Genomic DNA, 16652 nt, shown 5'->3' with positions numbered 1-16652 from the left:
CGTCCTCCACTCAGAGCTCCAGCTGCAAGCTTCTCCTGTAACATCAGAAGTCAGTGCTGTCCAAACTGATTAAATGACAGCAAAATGCCTTATTTTGGTTTTGAACATTCTCAAGCCAAAGATTTTTAGCAACAACAGAAAAAAAATAATATATCATTTTTCAAATATCAGGTTGCAGAGGTTTTTAATATTTCAAAATTAATATTAGACTCAAAGTTATTGCAATGAAAGCAATCCTGACTAACAGCTTGTTATACCTTGATTGCTTTATATGTAATAGACGTTCCTTTAAGAAAAGTTAACTTAATATTCTAGGTGACCTTGCATGATATTCACTTCAGTGTATATCATCCAGAAGTGGAAAGATTGAACTCATTTGGAAGACACATACTGTGACGCTTCCTTCAGTCTGATTTAGGACTCTGGCAGTAGCACGCCCTATTTCAGGAAATGCAGATATGCTGCTCAAAAACGTCTATAATCCTTTGTTTTAGTCGTTCAGGTTTCCTGAAAAAGCAACATTTCGTATTGACTTTATATGAAATCAATTCTGCATATGGCAGGAGCAATAAAACTGAATCCAAGCCCAAAATAGTTGTTGCTATTAGTCAGAGAAAGTAAATATTTGTGCTGGCATCACAATATTATTCAAATAAATTAAAGTTTATGCCAAGAATCACAGAAAAAATTAGGCTGACAGGAACCTATGGAGGTCACCTAGGTGAAACATCCTGCTCAAAACAAGGCTGGCTTCGAAATCATGGTACACTTTTATTTAACATAGCAAGCAATCATTCTAGAAAGTAGGTGACCGAACAGATAGTTTTAGTACTTCAGCCCTGCTAAAAATCCTTGTGACAAGAAGCTGAGGGCAATGCAGGAGCAGGTTTAAGCTCACACCATCACAGGGACAAAGCTGCATAGAGCTATTTCTCATCACTGCATGTCTAGGGAGACTGCAAAGGCACAAAGTTAACCTTCGTGGAGCGTGTGGAACTTTTTAGATCACTCACGATCTGACAACTTGGAGTAGAAGAGAAAAAACAATGCTTACCGACAGGAAAGAAAAAGCTGAACATAATTTAACTACACTGCAGGAGGCTATTTCAAATCTTTTAAAAAGGAACAGAGACAGCTCAGGCAGTGTTTTAAGTGTCCAGGTTGCAAACATGGATCAGACACCCTCTCTTAGCTACAGGTCAGCCACTCTCAGCCACCAGCTTTCTGCTAAAAATAGCTACACACCAGAACCACTAGCAAAAAAAAAAAAAAATCATTTGATCATCATACCTACTTCTGTCAAGTTGACCTGAGTCACTTTAGGCACTTCTACTGCTCTTCTTTCCTAATAAGTCACTTTTATGAAACTGGGTTAGGGAACTACTGTGCAAGCAGTCACATGCGATAGCGTATCTGCGGAAATAGAACTGACAGACGAGCTCAGCACCAACGGCCAGACAGGGACGGACTGGGGCAATCACCCAGCTTAGCCCCAGACAGCACGGCATACCCAACCACGTATTTTGGTGTGTGCATGCAACCAAAAGACACTAAAAAGCTAAAGCAGGGAGACCACAGAGCGAAGGAGGTCAGCAAAGGTGAAGAGGCTTCAAAGGCAAGATGCTATCTAACTGAAACAAAACACTAAGAACTGCTGGGAAAACAAAAGAAAACCGAGGCAGCAAATATAATTACATCCCTGTGTGGAGTTAGTCTTGAACAAAACATCTCGAACAACTATTCACAACAAGATTAAAGTGGCATCAAAACTTAAAAATAAAAATTAAAAAACACTCAAAGATTACCAGCATGTGGAATGGCTCACACACGAGGAAAGTAAACACACGAAGATTTCTCAGTCTGAAAGACAAACAGCTACAGGGGATCAAAACCAAACCTGCAAGGTGAGAACTACAAGGAGGTCAGCAAGCAAAAAATCTGCAATTTCTAAGAAATACAGAGACTTCAGGCTGAGCAAGCAGCTTTAGGGGAGAGGGGAGGGAAAATGCACACAGACAGGAAGCATTCCCTCACACACACACCCCATTCATGTTAAATGCTCTCACTGCCACAGGAAGCTGTGGAGGGCACGAGCCGCATTCCTCCCAGCCCCACTTGTACAAGTCCCTGATGGTCTGTCACTATCGATTAAAAGATTCAGTCAAACTCCAAACACCTTTCAAAAAGTCCCAAAGTTACCGATTGCTCTCAAACACCTCTGAGAAATTCCATAAATTACTAATTGCCCGGCAATGGGTGATGAGAGAAAATAGAGACGATTCCCATGGCTGACCTGCTTTACATATCCTTTTCATAAACCTACCACGGACAGTGCATCAGCTCTTTCATTTTCTTTCTTTTGGGGATAGAGGGAAGCAAGCATGAACCAAGCTGACAGCCTTCAGCATGCTTTCACAGGATTTCTCCTCCACCTTGACCCAAACCCAGTATCCACCAACTCCTTCCAGCCACAGGGCTGTAGTAGCTTAGGCACTGCTCTTCCAAAGGTCAACTTTCCCTCATTTTCCCCTATAGCTTTGTCTAGAATACAAAAAACAATAAGAAAGCACTTTGCTCAACATTGCCAGCCAGCCTGTCAACATTATGTGCAGCAACAACCCTAACGCAGACGAGCTGCTTCATTTAGCAATATCTTGGACTTCTCATTAAGTCATTTTATTCTTCAGTAGCTTACTGTAAATAAAGTTCAACTGCACACTGCATCTGACATATTTCTCGGTAAAAATACTCGCTGAAGGACTCGTATTCTTTTTTCTTGATCAGTTACAAGAACAAGCGTTGTAGTAATGTTTCATTAATTCTTGTAATGCTACTAGTGAATATTCAACCTCTCACTGTCCCTGTGACAATACATTAAAAGCATTCAGTCTACTTAAAAAAAAAAAAGACTTCTAGATTTTTTTTTGTTGCAACAGGAAGGTGAAGAAAGCAAAAGACTTCATGCAAGTTTAATGCTCAATGAAATTATAAATATATTTGGTCTACAGAAACTGTTTTATATTTGTACTCATTCTGTTAGCAGTGAAGAAGCGTGTCCAGCCTAAGTATTACACAATTTTTTCCAAAGATGAAACATACCAAATTCAGATACATTAACTCTTGGGAACCACAAATCTGTCAGCACTGGTTTTTGCAAATGAAGTGAAGGAAAAAAAGGGTAAAATTGCATGTAGCAAGGGTCCATGAAATTTCAATGTATCACTGTGGTAGTGTATCAACTGCTGCTACAATATTTCATTCTTAGTTGTGAAGAGACACGAAAATTATTCGTACACTGCAAATTCAGCTCAATCTCCTTGATAACACCCAAGTTATACAATCATATCGTTTCTCAATGATAATTAGCTGCATAGCAGGCAATTTTCCTATAGAAATAAACAGGAAAGATGTCATAATGCAACTCTACCTCCCTCTAAATGGTTATCAATCCCGGGTAGCAAACAGACGATTCAATCAATAAAAAGATCTTTCCCCAAAACATCTGAATGTGTTTTTCCCTTAGATTCATCTACTTTCCATCTATTTGTAGAACCACACATCGAATCCCCATGATTAATGCAGTACAGAAGGCAAAGAATTATAATGACAGCGTAATCACATAACAGGGCATCATCAGTGACTTTACACGGTCTGTGTTTGTCACCACCGATAACTTCCTCCTCCTCACCATTGTTCACATGCTCCTGCAACATTCATTTCCAACATTATAAGAACATAAAAGTCCCTGTTCCGAGGCACTTGGTATTTCTGTCCTTCCACTTTTGGTTCCCCCCCGAATCATATTGCCCCTCTGGTACTTCCCCATGAATCTTAGAAATCCATGCATTTGTCAAGTACCTCCACAATTTCCTCCAAGCCATCCCTGACATACAAAACCTCCTTCAGAGGCTGGCATAAAAGACAAGCAATCTCTTATCAAGAGCCAGCTCTACCATGACGTCAGTAATAAAGTAATTAAATAATGGCTTCTCAGAATAAACGCAAAGCCATCGTTAAATATAGCTAGTGTAGTGCCAACTAAAGTTGGGTCTTTTTCACTCTTATTTTTAGAGACGTTTTACCGTATATTCTTCCCCACTTTTCAGTTGGAAGAACGTATGGCTTGAAAATTTGAATAAAGGATGAGACCTTGACAGAAAACCCTATTTAAAAGGCTCTGGGATCCTGCTATAATCATTTGCAGACATTTGCCAGCGTTCTGGCAGAAGCACTTCTAACGTAATTGCACAGACACACAAATTGTTATGGTTATAACAACCCACTCAGTAACAATACTTGACACAGTTTATGGACCCACTCAATTCAGCCACCTATGGAGCAGTAATAACATGCTCACTACTGTAATCAGAAAAGACAGAGAAAGAAGACATACTTAAGGAAGAGTAAAGAAAAAAACTACATCAAACAAGGTTATAAAGTGATCATAGCCTGGAAACCAGACCAAGACCTTTATTAAAAGTCTTGGACAATATTCCTAACTGCACACTAATACTTTTAATAATTCAGACCTACTCTATGGAAACCCCCAGGTATTTCACATTTCAACATTACACAGGGCTCAAAACGTTTAATTAGCATACAAATCTTTACATTATAGGCAGTGCCACCACTGGCCACCACAATGACCAATGTAAACACTTCTTGCAAGTATGACAATGCAGCTCAGAAAGTACAAAATAGTAATTTCCACCTATTCTGAACCATCAAAAAGTGATTTATTAAAGCTCTGTTTACGTCAGAGCCTGCAATACCAATCTCATTTTATATTTTCAGACCTCGTTTTAAGCATGCTTTGAATACAAGATTACTTTGCATTAAAAAATAAATGAAATCACTTCCTTATAATCCCAAGAAACACAGGTCAGGAGGAGCGCATATCACTTCACTAACCATACACTTGATTTGCACGCCATGCACTTCTTCCCCTCTTTTTATGCATAAGGAGGAGGAAGAAAAGCTACACAAAAACAAGTTTACATCCACTTAAAAAGCTTAAACCGTGCTTGTCAATGTGGCAGACTTTCACACACAGCAGCAGACATACACACACGCCTCTGGCACAGAACAAGCAAGCTACCACTGTGCACACACCCCCCCCCCCCAAGTACATTCAGTGGCTAAAATCATACAGGGCAGTGCAATGAGCAATTAATGTCATACAAGTGAGGGTAACCACCGAGACAGAGAAGATGGACAATGGCAACTGGGGGGTGTTGGAATAAAAATATGGGAGTCTGATGAGCAGCATTTAAATCACCCCTTCATTTGTCCCTGTGCAAACACTCCTAAGTTACGGGTTCAGCTGAGCGCAACTGATTGTTTCCAGCACAAACCTGAGCTGGCACATTACAAAAATACATACATCTCAAGCAGCTGCACCTTTTTTTTTTTTTTTTTTTTTTTTTAAATGAACACCTTGGTGGAAAAATGGGTGAAGTTGAAACCTAGCTAGGGGGAAAAAAACAACAAAACCCTACCACCTCGGAGGGGCTGGATTTGACCAGAGCCACTTTTACTCTTCGCTTGCTTCCTCCACCGAGCAGCCGGTGGCAACGCAGGGCTCTGCAGCTCCACAGCCCCCCATAAACCTCAGGAAACCCCCATTTCCCTCATGAACTCCCCAGGGTCCCCCCCTTCCCCTCAAGGTCCCCTCAGGACCTCCCCGTTCCCCTCAGAGACCCTACAGGACCCCAGGCTCCCCTCAGGGCCCCTCACTCCCCTCAAAGGCCCCTCCCGTTCCCCTCAGGATCCCTTCAGGACCCCCTGCTCCCCTAGGGCCGTCCCTGCTCCCCTCAGGGCTCCCCCAGGACCCCAGACTCCCCTCAGGGCCCCCCCCAAGACGCCTCACGACGCCCCCATTCTCCTCAAGGTCCCCTCAGGGCCCCTCCAGGACCCCCCGCTCCCCTCACGGAACCCCCGGACCCCCTCAGAGCCCCCCCAGCCCAAAAGCCGCTCGTTCTCCCACCTGCCGCCGACCCAGCCCCACACAAACCCACCTCTCCGCGGGCATTCCCCCACCCCAACACGGAGCCGAGCTCCGTTTCCACCTCACCGACCCCCAGCGAGCTCCTCTCCCCTTTTTTTTTTGGGGGGGGGGAAATCCCAACGCCTCCCCAGACAAAGCGAGGCAGGGAGCAGGCACCCGGTGCATGTCCCCCCCCTCCCCCGCCGCGCTCACCCATGCTGCGCCCGCCCGCCCGCCCGCCCGCCCGGCGGGGCTCGGCGGCTGCTGGTCCCGCCGTACTCGCTCAAACCGGGCACGGCGGCTCCATGCGGGCCGCTGAGGGCGCTGTGGGGCTGCTGCGGGGCCGGGGGGGGCGGATCGGTCCCGTCCCGTCCCGTCCCGTCCCGTCGCCGCCTTCGCCCCCCCCCCCGGTTCCCCGCCGCCCGCCTCAGGCGAGCTCCGCCACCGGCGGCACCGCCCCCCCCCCACCTCCCCTCCCACCCTCGACGGGAGGGAGGGGGGGGGGCGCCAAATCTCGCGAGAACTCCTCCCCGCGCCGTGCTGCGGTTGCCGGGCAGGATGACGTCACCGCCGCCCTCCCCGCTGTTGCCAGGCAGGGTGACGTCACCGCCGCTGTCCCCTCCACAGGGGCTGCCCCCCACCTCCCCCACCACCCTCAGTTCTTACCCCAAAAAACAGCGGTTTTGGGCAACCCCCACACACAGCGAGGGGCAGGCTGTGGGGTCGTAGGGTTGAGGTCTTTCCTCCAGGCCCCCTGGGGGTACAGCCCGCTCCCATCCCAGGCTGCTCCTCACTTTTTGGGGGTGAAAGTCCCCTTTCTTAGTTTGCAGTGTGTGTGGGTTTGGGCATTGGTTTCGAGTGGTTTAGGGTGGTTTGTTTTTAGTAAGATGTATTTGTAGAAGGGAGGGAAGAAGATGTATTTCTAGAAAGAAGTATTCAAAGCGGCATCAGGCTGCCACTGTTTAGGTTTTTTTTTTGTGTGGGAAGCGCAGGAAGGGTGAAAACAACTACTTAGAGCTGAGCCGATTTAAAGAAAAACCAGTGACCCCAAGGCCAAAAGGACAAGTAAACACGGTGTGGTTTTGGTGAAAATCAGGGAGTAGAACGCAGCAGGGCTCTCCGAAATGGATATTCTCCATCTTCCCTGCCACAGACATCCTTGTGTGAATGGCTCAAGAGCCCTTGGACCCAAGCTGGTGCCAAAATTAGCCTAAAAAGAATGCCAAGTATTTCCAGGAGTCAGCCCTTGTTTAGCATCTTCCTCATGGAATACAAACAGAAAGTGAGTCAGATGAGTACTGAAGCACGATGTGAAGTATACGGGTGTAAACAAGCCTGTACCGTATCATAGTGGGATGTTTTATTTCCTTCACTGTGTTTTGATGCAGACTGTGCTTCCATTTCTTCCAACAGCAGAAATGGAAATGTACAAGTGATTGTGAGATTTTCCATCACGCAGGTACAGTGTTTAAGTCTGATACATGGATGCATCATGCTCCCTTTAAAAGGGGAATCTGTTTTCCAATAAAAATACAACTCTCCTTTCCCCTGTAGATTTCTGATAGTAATAGCAAGAGGAGAATTGGGACAGGGAGGAAATGTCATCCTTAGAGTCTGACATCACTTCCAACAAAAATTTAGAAAATTCATGGGGGTGAATTATCCTCATCTGTCTTCTCTTTAGGTTGTTGTTTGTTTCGTTTTGTTTGTTTTTTTCCACTTCTGAAGAATCACATGCTAACGAAGGATAAAGGACGAGATGAATTGTAAATTTGATCCCATATAGCAAACTTTAACTTTTTGAGACCCGCCTCAAGGCTCAGTGTGACTGTACAAGAGGTGATAAATAAAATATTCATTATATACACTATTTCAGAGAGTTGAAGAAGCTCTGTGTACCCTTCTTTCTGGAAGCTCTTTCCAATTAATTTAAGGGTCACTTTTCCCTTTGGATCAGCCCTGAATACTCTCGCTGACATAATGCCACCTTTGCCCTTCTCACTTCAGCCTAGGACATGCTGTGAGGCGAAAGCACTGGTTTTCAGTTCGTGCTCTGTGGACAAGCAGGATGCTGGCTTTCTGAAGTTCTCTTTATTTATGTGTCCATGTCTTGATTACTGTGGCCAGGGCTGGCTTAAAGCTTTTTAGCTGCTTGATTGCAAAACTGAAATTTATTCAGTGCCCAGCTACTCTGACCATAGTGCACCAGCATCCAGCCAGCCCTCTGTTTCTAGACTCGTCTCCTTTCCAGTAGCACTGAGAAGGAAAAGGGATGGCTGCTGAAGGAGCCGCTGTGTTTGCTGAGCTCAAAAGTCTCCTTTTCTGCCCAGTCCATCATCTGCAACCCAGTGCAGTTTTCTGTTTTAGCAGTGTCTACATACAGCCAGCACTTCGCTGTGGCAGTAGTCCTGAGTTACGTGGTGCTGAACAGTTGTGTCTGGTCATGCTTCGTTGAGTTTGTCAAGACTTTATTGTTGCTAGTTTTGCAAAAACACAAGAATTTGCTCATGTGTAACTTAAAACAGCATCAGGGGCCTATATTTAGTGTTCCTATATGAGTTGGCAATTATAGTACATATAAGGAAAATACATCTGTGCTAGGCTAGTAACTCCTATCACAGCTCAACCGTTAAGCAATACTTATTTACCAATAATTACCTTCTAATTCACCTACACTGCTTTTTTTTCCTCACTTTCCACTTTTATAAAGGCTGAAAGCATATAACTAGCCATTTTCACTGGATATTATGGAATGATTGGTATTTATGCTGTCCTTTGAAAATACAGTCTTGGTGTTAAATTGATAGACGTAGAGCTAGTTCTTCCTTTTTATTCAGTTGTTTCTTTCAGTTCAAGAAGAATGTAGAGCCCCGGTATTCTGACTCTGGGGAATTCAATATACATAAAAACATATTTGTTTCAGATTATTTTCCAATGCAATAAGGTTCCCCAAAATAACTTTATTTTCTTCCTAGGTGGAATTTGTTCAACAAAACTTTTGAAACAAATGAAGGAACAGCATTTTAAATTCTTTGTGGTTGCGTTTAGTGGAATATCAGAATATATTGCTTGAATTTGAAAGAGGAATTGTTGTGACATTCACAGATCAAGAAAATATTTAGTTACATACATAGTAACTACCATAATTTTATTTTACAAGAGAGATCATTGCATAGAGGTTGTTATGTAAACTTATGAAACAAAATAAGAATGATACAGTCTGTCATCACTAGAAATGTTTAGTTTTTCCCTTAAAAAAAAAAAAAAAAAAAAAAAAAAAACTAGGAATATATAATGATAGGCTCTCTTCCTAGTGCTACAGTGAACGTTTCACTTGAAATATTTTTTGACACTGTCGGAATCCTAAAATTACTCCATTGCTTCCAGATTAAGAAACCTGAACTTGGAACTTTCAAAACTTCTCCCTAAAGGGCAAGGAATTATAGGAACTGTTTTTTTTGTTTGTTTGTTTGTTTGTGAACAAAATCATGTCAGTTGATATAAAGTTAATGTCCTATGCCCACCTGAATAGCACATGTACTGCAATAGTTGTGCACTCCCCTTTAACCAAATAGTTTGTTCCCAAACAGTCCAGATTGGTCAATTTTTTATGCTTTTAACACCATTGCATTTTTCATGACGACAACTTCTTGCATAACTATACCCATAAAAATTGCATGGGAGCACACAGCCTGTAGCACTAAGGAGTTAAACAGTCTTGACTGTAAAATTTCAACTTTCATCTTCTGTAACAGTTTTTATGAGGTAAGATAACATTACAAAAAAAAAAAAAAAAAGGCAGTTTTCTGTTTCAGAAGTTAAAAAATTATTTAGATGAGAAAACTCCCTCTGCTGGTTTGAAGAAGAAGCAGATGCATTTCATTTCCAAAAATACAAATTGTGGGAAAATATTCATTCAGCATGCACACAGTATTTTTCCTTCTTTTCACACTCATTAGAGATTGAATCTGCCTGTTCAATCTGCCTGTTTTGAAAGAAAGAAAGAAAGAAAAGAACGAGAGAGAGAACGAGAGAAGAAAGAGAGAGAACGAGAGAAAGAAAGAGAAAGAAAGGAAAGGAAAGGAAAGGAAAGGAAAGGAAAGGAAGGGAAAGGAAAGGAGCGGAAAGGAATGGGAAGGGAAAGGAAAGGAAAGGAAAGGAGCGGCAAGGAAAGGAAAGGAAAGGAAAGGAAGGAAAAAAAAAAGAAAAAAAAAAAGAAAAGAAGAAAAGAAAAGAAAAGAAAAGAAAAGAAAAGAAAAGAAAAGAAAAGAAAAGAAAAGAAAAGAAAAGAAAAGAAAAGAAAAGAAAAGAAAAGAAAAGAAAAGAGAAAGACAGAGCATTTGCTTTGTACATAAAAACTGTAACAATTTCTATTTTCAAAGAGGGGAAAAATTAAGGTTGCACAGTAACATTTAAGCCTATTAATTCTATTATTTCATTTACCTTTGCGTGTGTGTGTTTCTCTTTTTTCATTAAAGAAGCAAAGCCAACTTTCTCTTTCTTTTCTTCTTACCCCCCTAACAGATACTCCCTTATGTGGAATTTAACAGTTACGCACAGTCCCTAGAAAGGCAGGAACCTTTGCAGCTATGGCACAGCTCCCTCGATCCAGGTAAAGAGCAACTAGTCATGGTCTATCTTGTGTGGAACATTGCTAAGGGAGGAGAAAAATACTGTGTTACTGCAAATAGCTGGTGATATTAAGGAATTTTGGGTGGCATTTCCCCCACAATCAAGGTAATTATTCAGTAGAACTGTATTTTTCAAACCATGTGGATCACTGATGATCTATGAGAACTCAGGAACTTGTCTGGAAAATAACTGAAAATGGCTTTGTGAGCTATCTGCCACCACATCATCACACACTGAACAAGCAACCAACCAAACTGGAGGAAATAACATGACCACTGGAAGATTATCCTAATTCTAATTGTCTTTAAGTGGAAGTTGTTGTGGCAATACCACAAAAATGATTTGTTGGTTATTGGTCAAATTCTTGGCTGGAAAAGGCTGAGGAACATCAGAAGGTGTAAACAAACTCTTCTGTCCTCAGTTTGAAATTTAACTTTTTTTAACCTATTTCCTCCATTATCATTAACGTTGTGAGTCAATCCCATTCTCTTCTCTATAATCAGTTCTAGTCTTGACTCATAAGTACTGTTTTTAACTGTGTTATTCATTTGCTTCATGGCAAATATTCCTATGCCTTGCTCCACTTTGCTGGGCTAAGCACAAGGCAGGAAGCGTGGACAAGTTTCAGTTTTGTGGCCTCAATTTGTTGGTGCAAAAATGCTTCCTACAAACTGATTTATTGTAGATGACAGCTCGTTCAGGTACTAAATACTTTTAAAATTCTGAATTAAGAAATGTCACTTTTGTTTAACAGGTATGAAGTAAAGTACTTGTAACTGTGAAATCTTGAAGGAAGAGAATTAGGGCAAAGGTATACTTGAAATTCAGGCTAAGTATGGGCAACAATTAATCATGTTTCTGCCACAAGGCCATTATAACAGTAAACTGAAAGACTAGATACCCTGATGGTAGCTACATTTTTCTTCCATATCTCTTTGGAGGTTTTGATTCATGTACATTGGGCAATTGCAACCAATTAATACAAAGCTGCAAACAGCAGGGAGTTTCTGGAGAGGCTCCGTCTCCAGTCATCCTGATAAAAACCATTACACATGGACACATAGTCATAAACAGTGTAACCACGTGTATAACCATTCACGTAGTTTCAAAGACATTCTTTTTGATTTAAATACAGGGGAGTTTTCATCTCCGCAGTTTGGTTGTAGTGCATCACACTGTACTTAAAAAGTCGGGGGGGGGGGGGGGGGGGGGCGGGGGGGAAGCTGTGCTTTTCACTTTTTTTTTTTTCCTCTAATAAGCAGCCACTTCCCTCCTTCCCTTTCAGGTACATTTGGCATTTTGCATTTGTATTAAGTTCCTTTGGCAGGCACTGCTTGCAATTTCCTTATATTAACATCTAGCACAAAGAAATCTCATCTTCAGGGTTCAACGGGCTAATGGTTTCCTTAGGCATTTGAATAAATCAACAGCTGTGGCCTTCAGCCATTTTGTCTTACCAAAATAAAAGTAGCTGAAAAACTGCTTGTTATTGTGGCAGTTCTCACATGAGCTCCGAGAGAGGGATAAAGAAGCCTTTTCTCTGCAGAGAATGCCTCACACAAAACATAGAGTATTACAGATGTAATTCTTTCACTCCATTGGTAGTAGCAATTTAGTTCTAATTGCAGTGATATGAAGAAAGTGTGCTCAAGAGGTAGTAAGTTTTATTGAACCATTTGAAACATCATAATGAAGACTTATATCACTGTAATTCACACATTTTTAAATATTATTAATATTATTATTAAATATCATGCATAATATATTAAAGTACATTTCTGTGCCACAGATAAGACACAGAATGTCAACAGAAGTGTTCATGTATTCAAATACAAATACAGTGATATGTACATGACCCCTTTGTGCTATAAGCATGGTGCCAAGAGCAGCTGGGTTGAACAGCTCGCTGCCACTGTAAATGGCAAGTGTCGCTCCTTGACACGAAACTTCTGCTCCTGTCCCTCTTGCTCTTGTGCTACTTCTGGTGCTTTCTGAGGTTTTTACTCAGCCAGTTCAGCTTGCAAACCCAGCAGGAAACTTTTAAGGCAGTGATTTGTTCAGTCTTCAGAGCAAGTTGAACTTGCAATTAAACTGTGTTCAATTATAATTTTAACAATTACAAATCAAACCAGCCTATCACCAACAAGACTGATCAGGTGCAGAAACTCTGCACGTGTTACTTGTATTAGGGGAACTATTTTCAATACGATTGTCTCGTTCTCTTGTTGTTGTTTTATTTTTGTTTTGTTTTTTATGGAAGTGCAGAAAAGCTCCACCCTGCAAGCTCCAGGACATGAAAACAATATTCTCTATAGTGATCTGCTATAGAGGACTCCAGGGAGCCTTTTGGAGAAAGGGATGTGGAATTATCTGTACGTTTATATGTTCCGTATTGATTTTTCTAAGCTGACAATGCAATGAGTAGTGCATTTTCATCAATATCACAATCTGTGACAGAGAGGTCAGGACAAAGGAGTGCAAACATAATTGTCTATTGCTTCGTGTTTAAGCTTAACTCAGTGCCTCTTCTCTCTTCATCACCAAACAATGTAAGATTATCATTAATTTTCGTGAAAGTGACAAGCCTTTTTGTGAGTGCTCTTCAGCCTCTTTTCAGTTTATAAATAGCATTCCTAAGGGACAGCTGTGAAAGGACCCAAACTGGCCAAACACACGCTGTTTAGAAAATTCTACACTAAAATACCACTTCCCCTGACAATTACACATCCTCGCCTTATTACACTAAATGAACTCTGGGATGTGCTCTTATAATCAGTAGATGTTTTTGTAAGAGTCTATAACTATTTCCAGAATGCTAAGAAATTTCACAAAAAAAAAAAAAGTTTCCTGCATTTTTTGGTTCTGAAAGTTATCGACTAAACTGCAACTGACAAAACCATTGGGCATTAACATGGAAAGAATGACCATGTCAAGAAAGGACACATATTTCCCCATCCCCAGACAAGCCAAAACATACCAAACAAAGGGTCAAAAACCAAACAAATGGTCATATAAAACAGAATTCTGGCTGGATCTAAAAAATATGAAATATTTTCAGTTAGCTCTTCTCTTAGTGAGGTACTTGTGGCTGCGAAGAATTTATTTTGTGGGGTTCCCTTGTTAGAGCTTTGGAGGGTTTCACTGTTTCATTTATTTATTTATTTATTTATTAAGTTGTCATGCAGAGTAGGAACTTAGATATTTATCTACATTCCTGCAGGCTTGTATATCCTCTCCCCTGGGACACTGGTGCCTGCTGCCAACAATGCACATCAGGTTTTCTAGTGAGACAGCAAGCTCTGCCTAACAGACTGAGCACTTCAGAAGCACCTTATTGCTTTATATCTTCCCTCCTAATAAGCATTGGGGATTATTCGTTTTAACAGAAAATGGGTTTTCTGCTTCACTCACTTGCTGCAAGTGGAAAATGTTGACTCTATTTCTGTTTTAACAGTTATCAACATTTCAGCCCAAAGGAGAAAAAACAGCCCCATTCTGCTTTCAGAGACAGTGAAGCTGCAGAAGCAAAGAGTTTGGATTTATGTCTTGACAAGTACAATGATTTTCAGTTCCAATTTTAGTGGGACCATGAACTGAGATTTTTTTCTGCTTTTCCCAATTAAAACGTGAAGAATTGTAGGCTTTATGTGCACAGTCAGAGAAAAATATTTATATATATATATATATTAAAAAAGAATTATAAGGAGTAATTTTTGTTGTATTGTTTGAAATTGCACTTGCTCATCAGAAGATGCGGAAGGGGAAGTGTGACAGAAATTGGGAGTGTTCTCAAGCCACAATATCTCAGTCACCAAAAATGTATCACCAGATATACTTACAAAACTGATTATTATTATTTTTTCCCCCAAGGAAACATTTAACTAACTAATCGGCCAATTTGCGAGTCAATTACTCATAGATAGGGCTGAGGATAATTCACACTCTTCCTACCAAAAATTGAATCCTTTAGCTGGCACCCTCCCAAAAACACCCACTCAGAGAACAGGCTGCAGACACGATGTTTTCTATTCTTTCTCACTTCCCCGTCTGTTTTATTTCCAGCCCAGACTACTTGAAAGTCAGCATACCTTCTTGAATCTAATTAATCCTTCTGTCTTGGCCCTTCCCATCAAATTCCTTCCTTTTTAGAAATTCCAGTTTTAATTTGTTCCAGAGCTCCTCCTGTTCTCAGGAACTCCCAATCTCTCTTCATGACCTTGTGTGACAAACAAGCACAAAAACAATAGTATTGTTTAGCCCCACCAATCTGCTAAAAGACCATATTTTTTCAGTGCGAGGTGTTACAAAACAGGATCGGTCTGATATAAGGACAGATGGTAATGTAGGATTGGCCAGAGGCAATTTCCCATCTCAGAGGGCCATTTTCGACATCAGTTAATCAGATCTCTCTCTTGTAGGAAATCAGAATTCCCAAACTTACTCTTGTTCCTGCTTGAAATTACAGCAATGTTTGTAAGGAACATTCTGGAAAACACGTGCTTCTGGAAAAAAAAAAAGAAAGAAAAAAAGTTTCAAATGCCCTATGTTTTTCTATCAGTGCTGAAATTTGTCTCATGGCATGAGTTACATTAGAGCTGGTGGTCAAATGGATGCAGGAACATCCATGTATGAAATCCACTCTTGTTATAATGGTCAGAAAAGTGCTAATATCTATGCATAAATTTCAGAAAAGTGCAGCATGTTATCCTTCGTGTACCCAGCCATTTCAGTCCCTGACGGGAATATTGTTTTGAATTTTGATACACAGCAAAGAAAGGCTCATTTCACCTGATTTTAACTGTATGCTTTGGGGCTAATCTGCTCATGTGGTTCCATTTGATAATCCGTGGTAAGGAAGAAGCAGGCACTGATAGGAAACGCTTCACTGGATCCTAAAATAAGTGCCTAAAACATGAGTGATACATTGTCCTGGAGAGGTGCCAGCATCTCTCTGGCAGTTGTATAGGGAACCCACACAACCAGCTCAGACTTAAATGAGTGAAGTTTGACAAAATGAATGCCGTTATTAGAGCAGATGGATACATATTCCTCTTACGTCATCTCTGTATTATTTTTGCCTTATTCTGCTAATAAAATATTTTCTGTGCAAACAAAATCAGTACTGCATTTTGGACAATTTAGACTTAGATTTAGTTCAAGTTTTTAGAGATTGCTTCATGTACCCACAAGTGAGACAAGACCTAGACACAGCTGCTTAAAGAGGAAGTCTTAAAGTGGAAAGAACATAATAAAATACTGGCCTAATCCAACCACTCTCATACTATTTTAAGCTTCTTGATGTGACAGTGAATAGTTTGAAGTGCAAGGTCCTGCACCGGTCCTGCATTTAAGCCAATGGTGAGAATTTACTAGTTTGAAATAATAAATAATGAGAAGAAAAATCTGAGAAATGTGATTGGTATACCCACTAATATAATGCAGCCACCAAAATGACAAATATGGTTTATTTATTATTTATATATAATATATTTATTTATTATTATTATTTATTTTATTTATAGTTACAGGCTGACCTTTTTCTTTATACTTCATGGGCTTCTCTATCACATTTATCCTTGACAAATGAATCCAAATATTCAGGAGTGACTGCAATATAGCACAAAGATGCCTGAGCAACCTTAACATTTCCAAATCTGAGTATTGGTGGCAGCAGTGTAAAGATCAGAACGAGCTAGATAACTGCTGTCTCCAACGGTTTATCATCATCCCACTTTCACCCTGTTCCTCTCCTTTTCAGGAAGGACAGTCTTCAGACTGTCAGAAGGGCATCCCTAAAGAGGCAGGTAGAGGTGCAGACCAGTGTTAAGGAGTGAAGCTCTTCTTCCCTAAAGCAAAAAGAAAAAAAAAAAAGAAAAGAAAAAAGAAATTTAAAAAAAAAAAGGAAGAAAAAAAAAGAAATAAAGAACTGAAATCTTGTATCAGCTTTGGCTGTATTCCCATGATATGAAGCAGGTGAATTACCACCCCAGCTCAGAAGAAATGCCTGAACAGTGCTATTTGACAGCTGCTGATT

At 40.9% G+C, this 16652-nt stretch overlaps 1 protein-coding gene and 1 long non-coding RNA gene across 2 annotated transcripts in view; one reads left to right on the top strand and one right to left on the bottom strand.

The window, feature by feature from the left end:
• Positions 1–6395, bottom strand: part of LOC121068788 (CD2 associated protein) — a 76348-nt gene extending 69953 nt beyond the window's left edge. The window contains exon 1 of the mRNA XM_040554322.1: positions 6200–6395. Coding sequence (XP_040410256.1) covers positions 6200–6203 — 4 coding nt within the window. The 5' untranslated portion in view covers positions 6204–6395. The remainder of the gene's footprint in view (positions 1–6199) is intronic.
• Positions 6396–6653: 258 nt separating this feature from the next.
• On the top strand, positions 6654–14229 carry LOC121068787. The gene is made up of 4 exons (XR_005819092.1): positions 6654–7268; positions 10511–10598; positions 11373–11429; positions 14073–14229. It is a non-coding gene; the product is annotated as an uncharacterized LOC121068787 (long non-coding RNA).
• Positions 14230–16652: the final 2423 nt, after the last annotated feature.

This window comes from Cygnus olor, chromosome 3, assembly GCF_009769625.2.
Source record: "Cygnus olor isolate bCygOlo1 chromosome 3, bCygOlo1.pri.v2, whole genome shotgun sequence".
Taxonomy (NCBI): Eukaryota; Metazoa; Chordata; class Aves; order Anseriformes; family Anatidae; genus Cygnus; species Cygnus olor.
The sequence above is the reverse complement of the archived record's forward strand: the minus strand, read 5'-3'. Positions and strand labels throughout refer to the sequence as shown.